The sequence below is a fragment of the Poecilia formosa genome, unplaced genomic scaffold, assembly GCF_000485575.1.
Source record: "Poecilia formosa unplaced genomic scaffold, Poecilia_formosa-5.1.2 Scaffold139, whole genome shotgun sequence".
Taxonomy (NCBI): Eukaryota; Metazoa; Chordata; class Actinopteri; order Cyprinodontiformes; family Poeciliidae; genus Poecilia; species Poecilia formosa.
Genome location: NW_006800078.1, coordinates 439,148 through 458,427, shown reverse-complemented (window position 1 = coordinate 458,427; position 19,280 = coordinate 439,148). Strand labels below are relative to the sequence as shown.

The 19,280-nt window shown below is 40.8% G+C and overlaps 1 protein-coding gene across 4 annotated transcripts in view; it reads left to right on the top strand.

Annotated features, from left to right (window-relative positions):
- rims3 (regulating synaptic membrane exocytosis 3) overlaps window positions 1–18,789 on the top strand; it is a 40,086-nt gene extending 21,297 nt beyond the window's left edge. For 2 of the 4 annotated variants that reach the window (XM_007562616.2, XM_016676686.1), the window contains 5 exons: window positions 14,138–14,279; window positions 14,367–14,479; window positions 15,288–15,389; window positions 15,461–15,600; window positions 15,740–18,789. In XM_007562616.2, coding sequence (XP_007562678.1) covers window positions 14,138–14,279; window positions 14,367–14,479; window positions 15,288–15,389; window positions 15,461–15,600; window positions 15,740–15,952 — 710 coding nt within the window. In that variant the 3' untranslated portion in view covers window positions 15,953–18,789. Of the gene's footprint in view, window positions 1–12,482; window positions 12,505–12,535; window positions 14,009–14,137; window positions 14,280–14,366; window positions 14,480–15,287; window positions 15,390–15,460; window positions 15,601–15,739 lie in introns of those variants that run through there. The other 2 variants (XM_016676687.1, XM_016676685.1) reach the window with 2 other exon arrangements.
- Window positions 18,790–19,280: the final 491 nt, after the last annotated feature.

Sequence of the window (19,280 nt, the reverse complement as noted above, 5' to 3'; positions counted from 1 at the left end):
AGTGAAAGATCTTTAGTAACATTCAAATCTGGTTCAGTTTAATAATGAGCTCTTATCTACAACTTTTTCTCAGTAAACAATGAAAAGCATGCAATTAAATTAATGGTTTAACCAGCAAGGGAGACACTTCGATGTGAAAAAGACAAGGTGGTCAAAAACAATTGGAGAACATGCCACCATGTCGCCATTACACCATAACGAGGTTATTGTGTTGTTATTGTGTCCGTTTCTGGACGCTATGTTCTGCCCGGCTCCATTTGTGGAATTGGACTCGGTCAATTTTCAGGACCACACTTTTTATCGTCTCATGTAAGCAAGTTTTCGAGTACGGTCAAAAATGAAGCTGGAAACATCAGTGCGGTGCCAGTGGCAGTTGCTTCAATTTAACCCGCCCTAATTAAAATCATACTGGAAGCATTATAGTAACTCAGCATTGTGCCTGTTTGACAAAAGTTTAACTAAGTTGGACAAAATTACACAATGCTGAAAGCTGCAGCTAGGTTAAAGACAGACCACTTTGGGTTTGGTTTATTTTGCTAACCAATTCCTGGAATAAATACGGAGTGGTCAACTATGAGGTGGTGCAGCACAACGGAGTTGTTTTACGTGTTTGACCTCGTCTGTGAGGTTAGCTTAGGTTTTCCATTCTATGAAGAACTGGGTCCCACATTTTGACTGACTGGTTAAAACCGCTTGATGTCTCTCACTAAATAAACAAAACATTTGGCGTAAAATATCCTGCTTTTCATATAAAATTATCAACACTTCCCCTAAAATATTTGGTTTCGAAAACCAACAGTAGGCATTGGTGCTTTCAAATTCCCCCCAAGCGTATTCCGCTTCCATCGAAAGTGGACCAGGGCCGCGGTATTTAAGGAACCAAACGCTACCGTTTGGATGGAAGGCATGAATTATTTTAATTGGCTCTTGTGGTCATTTTGTAGCTGGCAACATGTCACAGCTACGCTCTGGAATGACAAATGTGTAAATACGTCCTATTGCCTCATCTGCTGTTGGTCAGTCCTTCTCCAATTCTAGCATTGCTGTGGCCTAATCATATTATGTGGTAAAGCTTTCCGGTGCCAAGCCGCTAGGACTTTTAAAAAGTTTGCAGTAAAACGTTAAACTGAATCCTGGAGTTAGTAGGAAGTGAGTGCATGTCACAATTCTGTTTTTTTTTTTTGTTTTTTGGGGGGGAAGGGGGTTCATCTGTGTTTGCATTTTGAGGTAACACTTTATTTGAAAGGGGGTGAATAAGACTGTCATGACACTGTCATAAACATGTCATGAACATGAATAAGCCTTCATGAATATGTATGACTGTTGTCATAAAGCGTCATTCAGTAAATTATGACACTTTTAATACAAAGTTGACATTATTCAAAATGTCTTTGTTATGACAACTTGACATTAACCAAGAAATCATTACTGTTTAAACTTTACCTTTAATAACATAAAGATACCTGATTTTTAAAGTGCAATCATTAATTCTTTTATAACAAATTTATGTCAGTAATGATTTCCTGGTTAATGTCAAGTTGTCATAACAAAGACATTTTGAATAATCTCAACTTTGTATTAAAAGTGTCATGATTTACCGAATGACGCTTTATGACAACAGTCATAAATATTCATGAAGGCTTATTCATGTTCATGACAGGTGTTATGTCATGTTTATGAAAGTGTCATGACAGTCTTATTCACCCCCCTTCAAATAAAGTGTTACCCATTTGGATTATTTACTTGAGCTGTGATCTAGCCCTTTTCAGTTCATCCCTTTGTATTTAGTCTCGTTCTTGATATTATTTCTGCACTGGAGTTTTGATTAGCGTTTCTGTCCCCAGCTATTAGCTCCAGCTAAAACCTTGATAAACATTAATATCAGTTACAAACCCAGGTGATTTTTTTTTAGAACTGCACGTTAAAGTTTGATTTTCATGTTCATGTTCTACGACTGCACTTTTTTTTTTTTACTGCAGTGCAGCCAAGCTCAGCAGTTTTGTTGTATAAGCAGATGTTTTATTTATTACTCCTCACCCATTTTAGTCTGTTTTCATACATTCTTACATCCATATAAGAATGTTCTTCTTTCAATATATTTCATTTAATATTTCCATGCCATTCTACACGTATCTCTAGTTTCCAAAATGTGTAATACCGCCATCTCATTATTCTAGCCTTTGTAACTGGCAAGCCACAGTGATGGCATTTTGGTTTTGTCTGTGCTTTTTTTTTTATTACCTGCTATTATTAGGATCGGTAAGGAGAAGGAACACACACACAGACACGCACGCACACGGACGCACACGACACAGTTTCCCAGGTTTAACAGGTGAGTCACTTCTTTACTGAACAAGCTTTTATCTCCTAAGCAGGTTTTATCCATGACTGAGCGCCAGGAGATCAGCTCCCAGTTCACCGTCGACCCTCACACAGAGGAAGACGCCCCTGATAGGAACCTGTGGAGCGGTCAGATTAAAACCAACACACAGAGGGAACCAGATGTTTGCATACACTGCATACGTACATACAGACTTTCTTTATCTCACTAACATCAAATGAAACTTCTCAACACAAATTTAATTTGTTCCAGACTGCAGTTTTGTATCCTAGACATCTGCATTTGGAAACATGTGTCTACACTGAAAATAATGACAATTGAGGTAATCCGCTCCAACCCGACGGCCCATAAACATCAGTCAAAATGAGCCATTTTCAATACAACAGATTGATTGATCCTATACTGGAAGATAAACTAATGGTGAAACACTTAAATAATGAGGATGAATACAGTTTTTTTTTTGTTTGTAGCCCTAATTTGACACATTAAAAATGATCAAAAGTTTTTTGTTTTTTTTAATACCTTTTTTTTTCTCCGTTAAGGCAGAACAGAAAAGACATCATAGTGTGTTTTCTGCCATAAAGATGTCAGCACTTAGCCCAAAATCCAACGCAACGAGATACTTCAGTAACACCAGCTTTCTATGCCAGCTGCCTAGAATCACTGGAAGAAGTTACATCACTGTCTCAGAACAAAAATAAACAGTTAGATGGTTGTGTCTGTGGGTCAAAATGTTAGAAAAAATCCGTCCGCTTAGCAGCTGGACAGATTTATGCTGCCCGACACAGCTTTGCTCAGTTTTCTGCTGCACACAGAAGTGCTTTGTTTTTTTTGTTTTTCTTCTTTTTTTACTTGAGCACTCATCCCTTTGACAGCCCAGGAAGTGGTCACCATGGCCGCTGCTTTGCATGCCGGGCACAGAAAAAACTTGGAATGCAACAGCAGGAAAAGAGCGCACATGTAGCATCCATGTATTGGGAATAAAGTCTCACAATGTTCTGCTTTGAGCTCTTATGCTTGCAAGAGGCATTCCATTGATTTGTAAAATGAAAATGATTGAAACTAGTAGGATGACTAAATGGCACAAATATGAGAACATGAGATTTTATGAGATTGTTTTGGTCTATTTTCTTGAAATTCAGAAGTGGTTGATTTGGGTCAAACATTGTGGGTCCAGCCTCAGTTTTCCCAAATGTTTAAGAGCATATATAGTCTTTCTCGACGTAAGCTTCTATGTTTGATGAATATATCATTCAGTTGATTTAATATCAAACTGTGAGGGAAAAAAAACAGTTGTGTATCTTTAAATATATATATATTTTCAGCGGGTTAGTCTCCGTCATTACTTTCTTTTTATATTTTTCTGCAAATACGTTCGACTCGTGCAAATTCATTTGCGATGGCCTCCCTCTTTCATTTCTTTATTTGCTTCCTCCCTCCTCCCCCCTACTCATTCAACACCCACACTCGTCTTTTTGTAAACCTCAAGTCCTTTAAATATTCTTCATTTAAATCTTCCGTCTGTGTGTTTATTTCTGCCACTCCTCTGCCACGGCTGGAAAAACGCCAGAGACGAAGACAAGAAGCAGAGACGGCAAGGGAAGAGTTATTTGACACAGGAAGAGAATACTTGTTAGCTTTCTTATTAAACTGAGTCCAAGTTTACTCTGAGAACAGTAGCAAGTGTCTCCCCTGCTGGGCATTTGTCACAGAAATAAATATGTTTGTGCTGACTGACTGGAAGTCCTGTTCCAGCTTTGAGAATAAAGTGATGGGAAGTAGTTTAGATCATTGCCGGTGATGTTATTTCTCACTCTCGCAGCGGAAAGCTGTCATTTTCAGCATGAGGACAATACAAAAGAATTGTATACCTGCTGCAAATATTTGCCGTTTTGCAATACTTTTAGCTTTTCTTTTTTTTTTTTCTACATTTATGACAGATCTGATTATAGAGGTGAATAATTGTTAACTGGATCAATGCTCTGCATATTTATTAAGTCCACTTCTCTTTGCTTTTGTTAAATCAACTGCAGTGCAACTCAGTGTCTTCAGAAGTCTTGCAGTAGCTAGAGAGTGTGTAATTTAATCTTTGTGGTGAGAAAACTAAAGAACAAGCTGTGGATATTTCAGTAGCTACGTTTCCATCCAATTGTCATGCAAATTTTCAGTGAACTTTTAAAACGTTGCAAAAAGAAAAAACAAAGAAAATGTTGAGTAGCGTGTGTTTCCGTCCACTGTGTTTCACCCAGGCTGTGCGGAACATCATTGGCAAGTTTGCAGCCTAACAGTAATATTCAGATAGGCACATTGCACACTAGGCAACAGGTAACAGAAATACCCTTTTATTAAATGTGACATTTCCTCTTTGACCCAAAGGAAATGAATACAAAAAAAAACAATCTTGAACAGAGAAGACAAATCCTATCTGAAAATATTTCTTTTTTTCTTGAAGGAAATCAGTAGACAACTAGATGTTTTATAAATATGTATATTTTTAAATATGTAAATTGAACTGAAAATTGTTTACTGTCCATCCTAACGATGAAAACTGCAACGTAAATAAAATGAAAACGTCCCTGAAATGTTGAGTCGAAAACGTAAAAATGATACAAACTGTTCCCTCAGGTTCTGTGTGAGGTCTCTGGAACAGATATGACAGCCGCAGACTGTCTTCCTCCTTTTGGCCGACAATTGAAGGGAAAATGTTCCACTCTGCTGAAAAACACAAGAACTACAGCTTCATTGTACTGGGATTGTTTTTCCAGACCTGTGGCAGACAAAAAGAAATTATGAAATCTCTGTAGATGTTTGAAGTAGAAATACAGTTCTCCCCAACACTCAGATGGCTTCGCCTTGCATGTTTATTTTTCGGTAATCTAAAATCTTTTGCAATGATTATCTTCTTATTTTTAGTCAATTTTAATCGGAGGTGTTTTTTCGACTCGACTCACTCGTGGCCTACTTTTAGCTTCGCCTCTGAGTCACAGTTGGGAAACGCATTTTAAGTCATTTTTGTGGCAACGTTTTGGAACGCCCGCGGTAATCAGATCCTTCCTGAAAAGAGCTACTGGAACTTTGCTGCTGCTGCTGCTTTGAAAAGACCGAGCGAGGCGAGCGGCGCCGAATAAAAAGCAGCGAATTGTCATGACGAGGGAAAGTTGTTGTGGTAACACTCTAACTGCCTTTCTGTAATAATAGTAATTTCTCTCGATGAGTACACACGATTGCTATTCATACGCCGGGTGAGTCACTGAAAAAAACTGATGCTATTTCAGGTGAGACTAATGCTTTGTTGTAGGTACAACCACCTCCTCCTCCTGCTCTACCACCTCCCTTTTCCTTTCAAGCCTTTGGGGATTTTTTTTTTTTTTCTTTTGCTTTTGTGCTCCAGATGCTCTGAAACTTCAGTCATGTCTCTAAAAGCTTTCTCCTCCACACCGAGGAGACTGTTGGTGGCTACCAGCCCTCTGCCAGGATGCTGCTGATCACTTTCCCCGGCTCGTCCCGGTTCCTCTCATGTCACCACTCACCGTTCTCCCTTGCTGCCCTCTCTTGTGTTTGATCTGGCTGCTGAAACCTTCATCTCACCCCCCCGCCCCCACATCTCCTTTATCTCTCTGTGTCAATCCCCATCTCTTTAGCTCCCAGTTTCACTCAGACATCTGTCACGTTTTCCTGATCATGCCCACCAGCTCGTCCGTGTTCTATTCTTAGCCAGACAGTCTGAACAATTCAACAGTTTTTTCTCTTTTTTCTTTTTTTTTTTGGGTTTCTAGGGTGCTGCTCTGGGATTTGTGTCTCTATTCTGCACGTGCATCGCTGCATCCCAATAAGGTCCTTTTTAGATGTTGTGTGTCTGCAGTGAAGCCAACTGATGACTATAGTTTTGCGTAGTCACCGTTACTATAAAAATTGTGACATTTTTGTGTAAATTTGTTTAATCCTGCAGCATCAAACTCCCTCTGGTTGCTTCTGGTCGGATGCTGCGGCTGAACGTCCCCCAAACTCCTTCTGTTCTTTTTTTTTTTTTCTAACAAAATGGAAATAAAATGAGATGTTGTCAATAGCTATTTAATCCTCCTCTGACGACGACGAACTTGTGAACTTGTAATGGTCTTTCCTCTCGGCCGTGATTGCTGTGTTTATTACAATGTTATAAACCACACACACATCGGGGATTTGCCTCGGTTTGTCCATAAAGACACACCGAGCCAGGGGGGAGGTAAAACAACCTCCTCCAAACCACTCGACAGCGCGTCGACGGTTCCACTTCGGTCAGACCTTGCCTGGCCCTTAAATATGGTGGAGGTACATTGAGGTGGAGGTTATGTTCATGAGCTCGAGCGCAAACAAGGAACTTGTTGTTTCCATGCCCGCTCAAGCTGAAGGTCCGTGTTGGAAATGTTGTCATCTTGTGCCGCCGTGCGATCGTCTCCCAGGTCATTATGTCGGTGAGGACGGCGAGTCCAGGCATTTGGACACACTGTTCTGACTACTTCTCCTAAAAGAAACACACCACAAAGGTCAGGCAAAGGAGGCAGAAGGAGAACATGAATGCATGGCGCCATCCACAGAAAATTTAGCACTAAAAAAACAAATAAGAGAAACTTTGCGGGAAACGCAACTCCAAACGAAGTATGAATAAATCCTTGTCCGCACCGGCAAGGTTCAAATCGGTAAAGATATGTGTGGATGTAGAAACCGCGTCGCCTCACGTTTAGTTTTTAAGAAAGATTTTTTATTTCTAAGCGTTGTTCTTTTATCGCTACATATTGTTCTACCATATTGCAAATGCTCGTCACTTGGTCATCGGGCGTTCAGTTGAGTAATCATGAGGAAATTACATCTAAATTAGATTATTCTTTTCCTCATTGTAATTAATTGGCATTAGATTAGAGCCAGTGGGGCATATTCACGCATTGACAGACATCCTGCCACACATGAAGTCTTTCGATTTCAAGAAACCATTTCCTATGGATTATGGCTCTAAATGACTAATTTCTTCTCCCAGACCCCAATACCTTCTACCGCTTCCTAGTTTATTACCTCACAGAGCGGTCCGCCTGACACACGGGGACAGCGCAGGAGATTAGATTTGTTTAATGCCTCTGTATAATCAAACAGAAAACAACACTTGGATTACTGGATTATACTTCAGTGTCTGTCACATTGTGCTCTCCGTATGCTTCAGGGAGTATAAATAACCAAAAGGAAACAGATTTTTGCAGGGTTTTTTGTTTCGTTTTGTTTGTTTCCATTGGTAATTTGGTCATTGTTATTTAACCATAAGCTCCAAGTCTTTGAGGTTGGAACGCCTTAATCGTTAGCTCCCTGCAAAGACTCTCCACCGGATTCATGTCGGCACGCTGGCTGGGCCACCAGGGGGCGGTAATATTCCCTCCAGTCAGAACAAACATGTTGGAATCGCTTTAAATCTATGCCTGACAGAAGTATTTTTTCACAAATGCTTACTGTAATCTAACAAACGGATGCACCCATGCACCGACATTTTTTTCATTTTCATTTATATCCGTTCCTTTCTTTGAAGTCGTCACATCAGAGGACATTTTTACCGTAAACAACTTTTGATGGGTCCATTTACAATCAAGCATCAATTGCAGTCATAGACCACACACAATTATTAAGAGCCACAAAAGTTATTGATTTGGACAGAAGTTTGTTTTTACCCGACATGATATAAAGTGAAATAAAAATAACACCTCCCTTCCAGCCAGTTCAATGAATCTGAAGTTAAAGCTGACTCTTCGACTCTGGCTGTGCGGTGAGTGCATCTGCCTCTGACAGCATCACACACACACGCACGCACGCACGCACACACACGCAAGCAAGCATACACACACACGCACACACACACACAAGCATACACACACACGCATACACACACACCCCTTCGTCCCCCACACACACACCCCTGAACACTCTGCTGTCTGTCGGAGCCTTCCACCGTCAGTCTCCCAGTGGTCCAAATTTAACAGGACTCCGGCGGTAAAGACACCACAGTGGGTCTTTCATGTCCAACACCCTTCCTTGGTTACTGTTGCTATGCATGGCGGCCCGTTGCCGTCACCGGTGCATCCAATAGGCATGTCGGCGCGGCCGGGGGAGTCTAAAAACAGCATTCTATATTACAGCATATAATGAGAGAGGCTTCATCAGTGTTCTCTCCAAATGTCAGAGCAGCTTTAATGATCTGCAAAGCACACACACACACACACACACACGCACACACACACACACACACACACACACACTGAAGCTGTGTGCATGCTATCTCAATGTGTGTGGCTCACTGTTGGTGTTTTCTGTAATCCCACCCATCTTTATTCCTTATCTATGATTAGATATTTGTTTCTTCATGCAGCGTCTGCCTTATCTTGTTACTTTCATGGTCACCATAACATTTTTTTTTTTAATCTGTTTTTCCACTTGAAAAGAAAGTTCTGCACATCTGTTCACTAGTTACAAATATGCAGTGTTTTTTTTTCTTTTTTTCTCTTTCGGTATTATGAAGACTGGATACGTTAAGGGTTCTGCTGAACACAGAGACCTAGAAAGTCCCTTCTCCAGATAATCTTAGACACTCGAAAGACACTGAACCTCCGTCCCTCCAGGATGTGTCTGTGCGGGTTTGATATTATTACGAGTGAGTCAGTTCACATGCAGGGCAGGAGAAAATACGTTGAATTATTTACGGCGAGTGATGAGCAGATGACAAACAGATCGGAGCCCAGTAGTAAAGACGGACGGAAGCAGGAAAAGCTAAAAGAAAAAAAAACAGGAAACAAAGGAGAAGCAGGTACAAAAACAAAAAAAAAGAGAAACATTTGATGGAAGGAGGCAGAAGGAAGAGTTTGTTCCCAAAACAGACAGAGAAAAAGCAGAAGGCAGGCTGAAGATTAAAGAGTTGTGGAGAGGACAATACAACCTAAGAGAAAGAGACAGAGTAAGAGGAAAGGCTTATGAGGGAACATGCCGGCCGGGGCTCTTGGTGCATTGCAGAAGGCATTGCCATGGAAACGGATGGAGGGAAAGCGCATGGCAAGGAGGAGGGGATTAAATAGGAAGGAAGAGATCACTGTTGAAGCTGGGAGGGAGGGGGCTCTGATGAGAAGGGAGGGGCATGCAGATAAATAACTGGATATGAAGTTTAGATGAATAGCCTCTTAATACTTTACCACTAAGAATCTTTCAGAGTGGTGTATAAATTCATATTCAGCAATCCTTTGTCCAATCTGTTTTGCAAACACAAAACAGACTTTTAGGATGATGATGATGATAATGATCAATCACTGAAATAGTTTATTTACAATTTAATTCTTCCTTTTTGCTGTCAGTGATGCAACCAATGTTTCGCCAAGATGACAGTCAAGGTTTTACGACACATTTCTGCTTACATTACATGCTCTGAAAGACGACTAGAGTTATTGAGTAAAAATCGAAAGAGAAAGAGCGAAAAAGGAGCAAATTTTCAAATCAACGTACAGCGGTTGGGCAAAGTTAACCCCGAATGCACTTCAGAGTGAAACTGCTTTCCCCTCAGCAACTGGCTGCTGCCAACAAAACGTAACGTTGATTCTCCCAATAAATTTTATTTTACTACTAGTCAAGCGTTCAGAGACTCTAATTCCAATTAAAAAAAAAAAAAAAAACACTGCTTGAGGTCATAATAAATATTTTGGAATCCAAAAACATGTTGATTTTTTTATTTATTTTCCTTTTCTGGAGAGAAAAAAAATCTGGAAAAGGTTTCTAATAGATTCAGTGCCTTGGAAAAGCATTAATACCCGTTGAAATTTTTCCACACTTTGACACATCACAACCACAAAATGTCAGTGAAGTTTAGGAGGGTTAAGGTTTTAGGTTATTAGACCAACAGAATGGTTCCCTCCAGAGTTCAATTAAATTCAAAAATACTTCATGGAACCTAAGGAAAAAATAAATGTTGCTGAATTCAGTTTTCCTCAGTGGGTTGTTGTAGATGGTGATGGCTATGGGCAGTATGTAGCAGTCAGTATTACAACAAATCTGAAGAAGCCTCTGATGGAAGACACTGTTGTCCTAAGAGGACGCTCAGAGTTGTACATAATGTTCTTCGTTTTATGAAAAATCCTTCTTTGCACAATCATCTTCAGAGGAACAGAACCAACTTTCTTCATCAGCTTGTTAGGCTTCTTGATGCTGCTGCCCCAACAGATGATGACAGCTGAAATTACACTGCATAAAGATTTATAGAACATATTGATCATCTTGCTGCAAACATTGAAAAACTTAAATACTTCAAAACGTACTTAAGTCCAAAGTTGTGTGTTTAGTCTAAACTGTTGTTCTGGCGATCACCGAGATATTTATACTCCACTTCCACCTCCCATGATGGAAACAGTGTTTGACCTATCTGCTTTAAGGTCACATTCATGAAAAGATGATTGGGAGAGTGCGGTCTCTCAATCATCTGTGGTGCTCCGGTGCTGCTGACATGCAATCTTTAAGTTTCACAAACTGTGGTCTGTTTGTCAGGTGATCACTAATCAGTGAGCCAGGTGATTGCAGAGACATCCACCTGCGTCTTCTGGGGTTTCTCACTAAGTAAATCAGACTGAAGACGCTTCAACCTTCTCCGGGTCCGACTGAGGTTAAAGAGGTGCTGCAGAATCCCTTTGAGTTGCATCATTTGGCTCCATCTGGTTTCCCTTTGTCTTCCCAGTTCCTCTTGTTGGAAGCATCCTCACAGTACAACACGGCGGCAGTAGCATCATGCGGTGGGATTCTTTATTCTTGGTTGGTTTGCAATTGTGCAACATTTCTTCGGTTTTCGGATCATAGAATGCTTAAAAATGTTAAGATTGAATTACCAACAATAGCATTTAGGTGTCTTTTGAAAGGATTTGCACAATTTTCTTTTAATTTTTATTTAGGAGTAACAAAGTGATGGGGGGAGGGACTGAGTACAAATGCATGCCACACTTTTCAGGGTTTTGCTTGTAAACTAAACAGCTCTCCTTCCACTTTGTGTTGGTCTGTAGCATAAAATACTAATAAAATGTATTAACATTTGTTGTCGTAGCTTGATCAAAATGTAATTAAGATCAAGGGCTATTAATACACTTACAACAATTTGCATGTTGTGGAATAACAAATTGATATTTTATGATGCTCCAACATCTTTTAAATCTGGGCTTTCATTATCAACTCATATAAGATGCTACGACTTGTTGCCTTCTAACCACGTCTTGAATAACAACTCTTAGCGCTTAATTAAACCTGTATGAATTGATTGTGAGCCTCGTTGCTGTGAGGAGTCTAGTTAAAGTGCCAGTGAGCTAAATAAGTGTTGCCTCAATAACATAATAAAAAAGAAAAAGAAAAAAAAAAGTGACATGAGATGAGCCGGTTGTCTCGGGTGGCATTGTCTGGGTCCAGATCTGAGGGCGAGGTTGTCATGGCAGCAGAAGTGCGCATGGAGTTTGTCTAGGTGTCATGCTATTAAGACACACACACACACGCACACACGTACAAACACGTGGCTGTTGGAAATATTCTTGACTGCAGGATTATAAATAGAAAGCATCAGAAGATAGTCGCCCCCCGTGGGACTCCATCCTTCTCATCTTCGTTCTCCCTCCTCTACTCATCGGTGCCACTCCTCGTCGTTGACTCAAGTCCCTTCTACCCTCGTCATGCCCCCCCGATCCCCGAAGTCTCGTCGAGGGGCTCTGTTTGCCTCTGTTTATCTCCATAGCGATAGTGACGATGCAGGATGTCGGTGGTTGTCATGGCGATGAGACGGGCATGGCAGGGGTGCTTAATGAGACTGGAGTTGCTCGGGCTAATGAGGTGGGATGGCTGTGGCTGGGTGTGTTCTTCAACTGCGACGACGGGCAGACGGCTTGTTAAGGGTCCTTCCTTATAAGTAACTTCTCTGCGTTTTCTGAGCTGTCTGGGCTCCTATAGAGCTCCATGTTCTGCCTGTAGCACGGCTGCAGGCCTAACGAGCTGCACGGAGCCAGTGTTTATCCGGTTGATCACACTGTGATCCGGTTGATCACAGTGTGATCAACCGGATCACACTGTGATCCGGTTGATCACAGTGTTTATCCGGTTGATGTTATGACAGCACGGACATTTTGTTCGTGCTGTCATAACAAGTGGGTTGACGCGGTATTAGCAAGTTGGAAAAGGACGGAAAACCTTTGAGCTAAAACGTAAACTAAGAGAGAAGATCCCACCATGTTTCTGACTTGTTGCTCTGCAGCCGAGAGCGCTCAACACGTGAGCACCGACTGTAAATATTGCATGGTATACTGGCGTGCAGGTCACCAGGTATTATTGCCGTGCTCCTCTGTGGGTGTGCTTCGTCTTCCTGTGCAGTCTTTTGGAAAAAGTAAATATTTCTGCTGCCTGATTCCTTATCCTTCTTGGGATTTCTCTAATCTAAACCTTGCCTAAATGGAATTGTAAAGGTGTTTTAAGAAGTCCAGGTACTGGACCGATGCTCCAGCTTTACTGTTTTTTGTAGGACAAAAGATCAGTGTCTTCAAAGTTGGTTGAAGTATACATGACACGGTCACCTTCTTGTTGCATAGATTAAGTCTTCCATAAAAGTTTTCTGATGTAAGAATATTCACGCCTAGTACTCCTTGGCATGATTGTGCAAAATGTACGGGTGTAGCGAAGTGGAATGGGTACCAGGGTAAGGGAATTCACAGTACTTGAGTTAACCCAATATGCACATTTTTCATCATCAGGTACACAAACAGCCCAGGGGAGATTTAAACCGGAACCTTGCTCACAACTGAAGACTAATTTACGTGGTATTAACTCTTAGAGATCATTTACTTTCATAGAATGAAATAAAGACATAACCATGAGCTTTAAAAATCTGCTGTAACATGGATTGTGTCTGCAAGGCCTTTGAGAGGTCGAGAACGTCGCGCTCTCCTCGTTCCACGCGAGGAAGTTTGAGAGTTTCCCATCTTGTTTGTAGCACGCCATGCACAGGACCGCTGCGGTGAGATTGTGATAGAGAGACCAACATCGAGGCTGTCCACCTTGGACAGCTTCTCTCGCTGGGGAGAGGTGCAGACACCTCTAAAAATTACACAGAGAAGCCGGTTGGTAGGAAACCAAAGGAAGTTGGAAGTTTTTCATGATGCAGTTGAAATACAAATGTGCCATTTCTGTTGTCATCCTTCTCCTTACTCATTCAAAAAGGGCCAGACTTGTTGAGTGCATAAATAAGACTTGTTCTATCTCTTGAGGTTTCCACTTGAAACTGTGGATACTTGCAGCTCCTCTAAAGTTACGGTGGCTCCACTGATTCATGGCCTCTCGGCCCAGCTTGTGGGTTTAGGCAGAAAGCCGTGTTTATGCCACCCACCCCAAATGCTACGTATTGTGCTTGGTTGCTGGTGGGACTATCTGTGGAAAAACTCTTTACCGCTTGAAAACTTATTGCCTCCAGTTACCAGAGCAGCTGCCAAATGACCTGTGTGTGTGTGTTTAAAAAAAATGGAGTGTAGTAATACCTGAAAAGTGGAGAGAACTCTTTTCAACAGAGCAGGGGCATCCCAAAGGATATTAAGCAAGATTGGCTCCTCGCCTGAGTGAGCTTGCTTCAAAATAAATAGCGCAGAAACGGCCAATCTCAAGGTGAATTTAAATTCCTCCTCAGTGGAAAGGAATTGGTTTTGAAAAGGGAGAAAATGGCGTTCTATGATCACGTATTCTCAGTTGGTTTGGGATACGTGTGTGTAAGGGTTTTATTTTTGTTTTCTTTAGATGGCGGAATGAAGAAGCTCCGCAGTACAATCCGAAGGAGCACAGAGACTGGCATCGCCGTGGAGATGAGGAACCGGGTGACACGGCAGGGGAGCAAAGACTCCACCGACGGCAGCACCAACTCCAACAGCTCCGAAGGAACGTACGTGTCCGAGCGGCGATCTCAACGTCCGTCCACCCGTGATTGTCTGACAGTCTGTTGTAATCTCTGTTGTTCTTTTTTTTTTAGGTTTGTCTTCCCTACCACTCGCCTGGGGCCTGAGAGTCAGTTCAGCGACTTTCTGGATGGTCTTGGCCCCGCCCAGATCGTAGGCCGGCAAACACTAGCCACACCCCCCATGGGTAAGGCTCTAGTGAAACCCATATTTTGCAGGAGATGTCCACTGTGGTGGGTTGCACAAATAATTTGCATGCAGTATCTTTAAAATACTTGCAAAGAGAGAGCATGGGATTAGATAAGATTATAAATTATTAAATTATTATTAAATATAGAAATGGAGGCGTAGTCTTGTTTATGAACGATGTGATGGAGCTGTTTCATTTGACTTTGTTATTGGACTTAAGTGGTCCAGATCTCTCTCTCTTCTCTTTTTATTTTTTTATTTTTATTTTATTTTTTTAGAATTTTTAGATGGTGGAAGGAAGAGGCAGAGTAACCTGGTTCTGTTTTGGGTACATTTTAGTTAGATAAATGTTTTATTATGAACAAAGTTGACTTTAAACTCAGTTAAAAAAGATACTTTCTTATGTTACAGTTCTCTGGAAGAAATAGGTCTTAGTTAAATCTGCAAGTCAAATATTGAATAAAATGTGAAATATGACTTTTAAAACATGCATTTTTTCTGTTCTTGTTTTTTTTATAAGACGCAATAGATTACATGTAAACAAATGCATGTTAATTTTTGTCAGTTTTCCGTTTGCAAATATGTATGTGCTTCTTTATACTCACAAATGCTTTTGATGTAAACAAAAAAACACACACACACACACACAACAGGCTGCTCCCTCTAACTTGCTGGTTAACACAATCCTCCAGGTCTTTGTCGCCCTCTACTGTTACTCCCTGTCTTCTGCAGATTTAAGATGAATTTTGAATTCCAAGTCTAAAGTGCATCCATTTATTTGCTGCTGATTCGTTCCCTCTCTTTAGGGGATGTCCATGTAGGCATGGTAGACAGAGGAGGGCAGCTGGAGGTGGAAGTGAACCAGGCCAGAGGGTTGACCCCAAAACAAGGCTCCAAGAACATACCAGGTACTGACGCCACCGGCTAAATGTGCAACAGCTGTCCATGCAGAAGGCTCACTACAAATCATCTCGCTTAGCAACCTACGTGAAGGTGTATCTCCTGGAGAACGGCATGTGCTTGGCCAAGAAGAAAACCAAAGTAGTAAAGAAGACTCTGGATCCCACCTACCAGCAGGCTTTGTTGTTTGATGAAAGTCCTCAGGGCAAAGTCCTACAGGTAACTGGACTCTGGGTTTCTGATTTATTTTAATGAAAGATATGCAGACATGAAGTTTACTTACATCTATTTCCCATAGCTCTCGTGCGCATGATGATGCCACTGACAGCGCTTTGTTTTACTGTTATTTCTCCTCCAGGTAATAGTGTGGGGGGATTACGGACGTATGGACCACAAGTGCTTCATGGGAATGGCTCAGATCCTCCTGGAGGACCTGGACCTGTCTGCCACCGTCGGCGGCTGGTACAAGCTGTTCCCTACCTCCTCTCTGGCAGACCCCAGCATCGGACCCCTCACCAGACGCCTCTCCCAGTCTTCCCTGGAGAGCGCCACCAGCCCCACATGCACCTAGACACCCAGCAGACGTCCCGCAGAACGCAGACACCGGCACGCGTACTGTACATACAACGACGACTGTATCCGAAGCGCGACGCAGTTAGGCATACACCATTCAGCGGCACATCCCAGGTTCCACACGCATCGACGGCCACACATTCCTCCATCGTCCATCACGATTCACCCGCCAAACCTGAACCCAACGTAGACACGAGCGACGTGAACATGTAGCGATCCTCATTTCACGCCAGGCGCCACGCCCCTGCATTCCGAAGTCGTCAAACCTCCGCGGCGCGTCTCATCCCGGGGCCATCCCGATCGATGCCAGTTTCTAATCTCTCTATGCCAAACTAAGAAAAAAAAACTTTATTTTTTAAAACCAAAGCAATTGTTATTGTTGTTCTTATTATTCCTATAAGTAGTAGGTGAAACTAGTATACAATATAAAAGTATGAATATGTAGCAGAGTCAATGACTTAGATGTAATGCAAAAAAAAAAAAGTAAAAAAGAAAAAAAAAAGAAGATATATTCTACATACACACACAGAGAAGCTAAGAGCGGGATATCGAACACAAACCTGGCTCGGACGTTCACATAATGGCTGTTATGTGAGGTAGCAACACTGCTATATTCTATGATTTTCACAGGGCAGAGTTTATACATGAGTATCTAAATATATACGAAATAGATAGCTAAATACTTATTTGTCTTTCTATATGTATCGGCTGCATTCTGCATGTTTGCTTGCGAGACATTTTAGAGCGCTTCAAAGTCTTTTTATTTAGCTTGCCTTGACCAACGTAAACAGTGCCGCTGACTTTATTTTGCCGATATGTCCCGACGAAAAAGGAGCACCGAGTTAGAGCAAAGGACGTGACTGTCATCGCTGTCTGCAGAAGAAGAAAATGAGTTAGCCACACACTCGCTGCTGACTTTACAGTTCCTTCCTTCACCTTTGGTGTGCTTGAACCACTTCTGCATCGGGGTTGGGGATGAGGCGGGGGTGGAGGGGGGTGTTCTCACGTGTTTGGACTGCCATTTCATTTCCTTTGTTTTGATGTCCTGAATTCTTCTTCCTGCTCAATGAGATGGGAAGCATCAGCAGCAGCCCTTTTCTTGCCATGCCACTCGTTTGTCCCTCTGAACCTGCTGTAAATATGTAAACCTGTATATAATTTCAGAGGACTTTTTTTTTCTTTTTTTCTGTTTTTGGACATTACAATAGCATTATAGGTGCAGCCACAAATATTAAAATAACATTGATAAGTAAATGTATTTCTTCAGTTCAGTTCAAAAAGTGAAAGTCATATATTGTGTAAACATTTTTTTATCACACTTTTTCCTTCCACTAAACCTTTCATTAATATGCAGCGAGTGTCTGGTGAACAACTGTCATGTCAGCAGTGTTAACCAAGAAAGATTAGTCTGTAACATTATATCTCAGATATTAAATTAGGGACATTAATAAGACTAAACATCTCTTGTTATCCATTTTTAAGTAAAATAAATGAGTTACAATATTCTCACGTTCAAATTTAGGATTTGCATTAGTTGTAAAGTATTACGTGATGTAATGAATCGAAAGTATCCAATATATGATTTTCACTTTTGAAGTGAATTAATGAAAATAATAAACTTGTTGATGATATTCTAATTTACTGGCACAAACATTTACTTTCCTAGTACTTACAGTAACCAGCCACGTTCTGGTAGTTGAACTTGTTTCCGGTGCAATATGTTACTAACACAACCTTCAGCATTCCTGTTTTTATATTTTCTGTTTGGCAGTATGTTTATATTTTTTGGATAGCACTTTATTGTCAATTTTTTTGTATTATTTTTCAATTTTAAGTCCAGGCGGTGGTGAACCGCCTCTATTTTTCTGTATTATATGATGACGATTATTATCGGTAATCAATGTTGTCACATAAGTACTGGCGTTTAAATACTCTGAAGTTCATTGCACATTTCCAAATCTTTGAATTTCAGCAGAGATGTGAAACCAGAGTGTATTTTTTTTATTGAAATTATGGAGACGCACTGGAGCGGCTGAGACTGGTTCTGGTTTTAGACTTGCATCTAAGCACTTATCTATAATATTTAAGTCCAAAATCTTTTTTTTTTGTTGTTGTTGTTCACCTTGGACTCAATAAAAAAAAAATACATTACATTAAAAAAAAGTTAGAAGATTTGTCACAAAAGGCATAAACCCTGAAATTACTTAAATTTTATTTTATTTTTTTTGCAAAAAGATATTACTTTTCACAGTTTATGCAACACCATACTAGGCATGGGCCGGCGTAAAAACATAAAGGAAAATCACATCATTAAATGTTTCAGATTTTCTCACTGCATAATCAAAATATTGACAACAAAAAAGTAGAACGTGATCTTGAATTTTTGGACGTAACACAACAAATAAATGTTATTTTTACTGGTGCCATAATATTACATTGACTACAGTTACTGTTAGTACATCTATAATAGTGTTATCAGCAACACTTCATGTTATTTAGATTCTAGTGAATAGATTAACACCAAAAAACTTTGATTAAACACCCCATAAGTTTAGTTCTTTCTCTCTCTACTCTTTATAGACAAAAACAAGATATTAGTGGAACAGCCTCCGCTAATTAACGGACATGCTGGCCGTAGCTTTCCAAATGTCATTTTCTACAGCATTACCCAAATAAATAAATAAACTTTGATTATCAAATTTGTCCTTCTTGTAAAATGTGTAGCAGCCTGTTTCCAGCCATCTGACCAGCAGTGTGCAGCAATAGGTGGGAGAGCGGCAGAACTGCATTACCCTTTGCTCCACATAGTAACAGAAAACTCTTTTTTTTTTTTTATGTAAGCATTAAAAGCACAGTGGCTTGATTTCAGCCATCTGACCTGCAGCATGCTGCAGCACTAGGCGGGGGAGGGGAAGACCTTTGCTACACTGTATTTCATTCATCGAGAAAAAAAACTGGCACTCTCTCTGCCGTCTCTTTAGGACAACTCTAAACTGTGTAGGCAATTTGAGGAATTTTATTTTATTTTTTCTGCGATTTTTATTCACTTCCTGTTTAAAAACTCGTCATACCTTGGTACCAGAAATCGGCCCATGCCTACCACCTCACGCTACATTGAACTTTCTGAATCGAACAGATTTGGGGGAGAAAAGGGCAAAATGGGACCTGTCAGCTATTCTAGTTGAACGTGCAATGTTTGAGTTTTCACCATCAGCAAAGGAGCTGAGGGCCGAAGCAAACAGCCGGGGCTTCTGAGGTTCCTTCAGGATGGCAAACTTTTTAAAGAGTCACTTTATTGGCTTGTTATAATTAAGAGTCAACCTTGT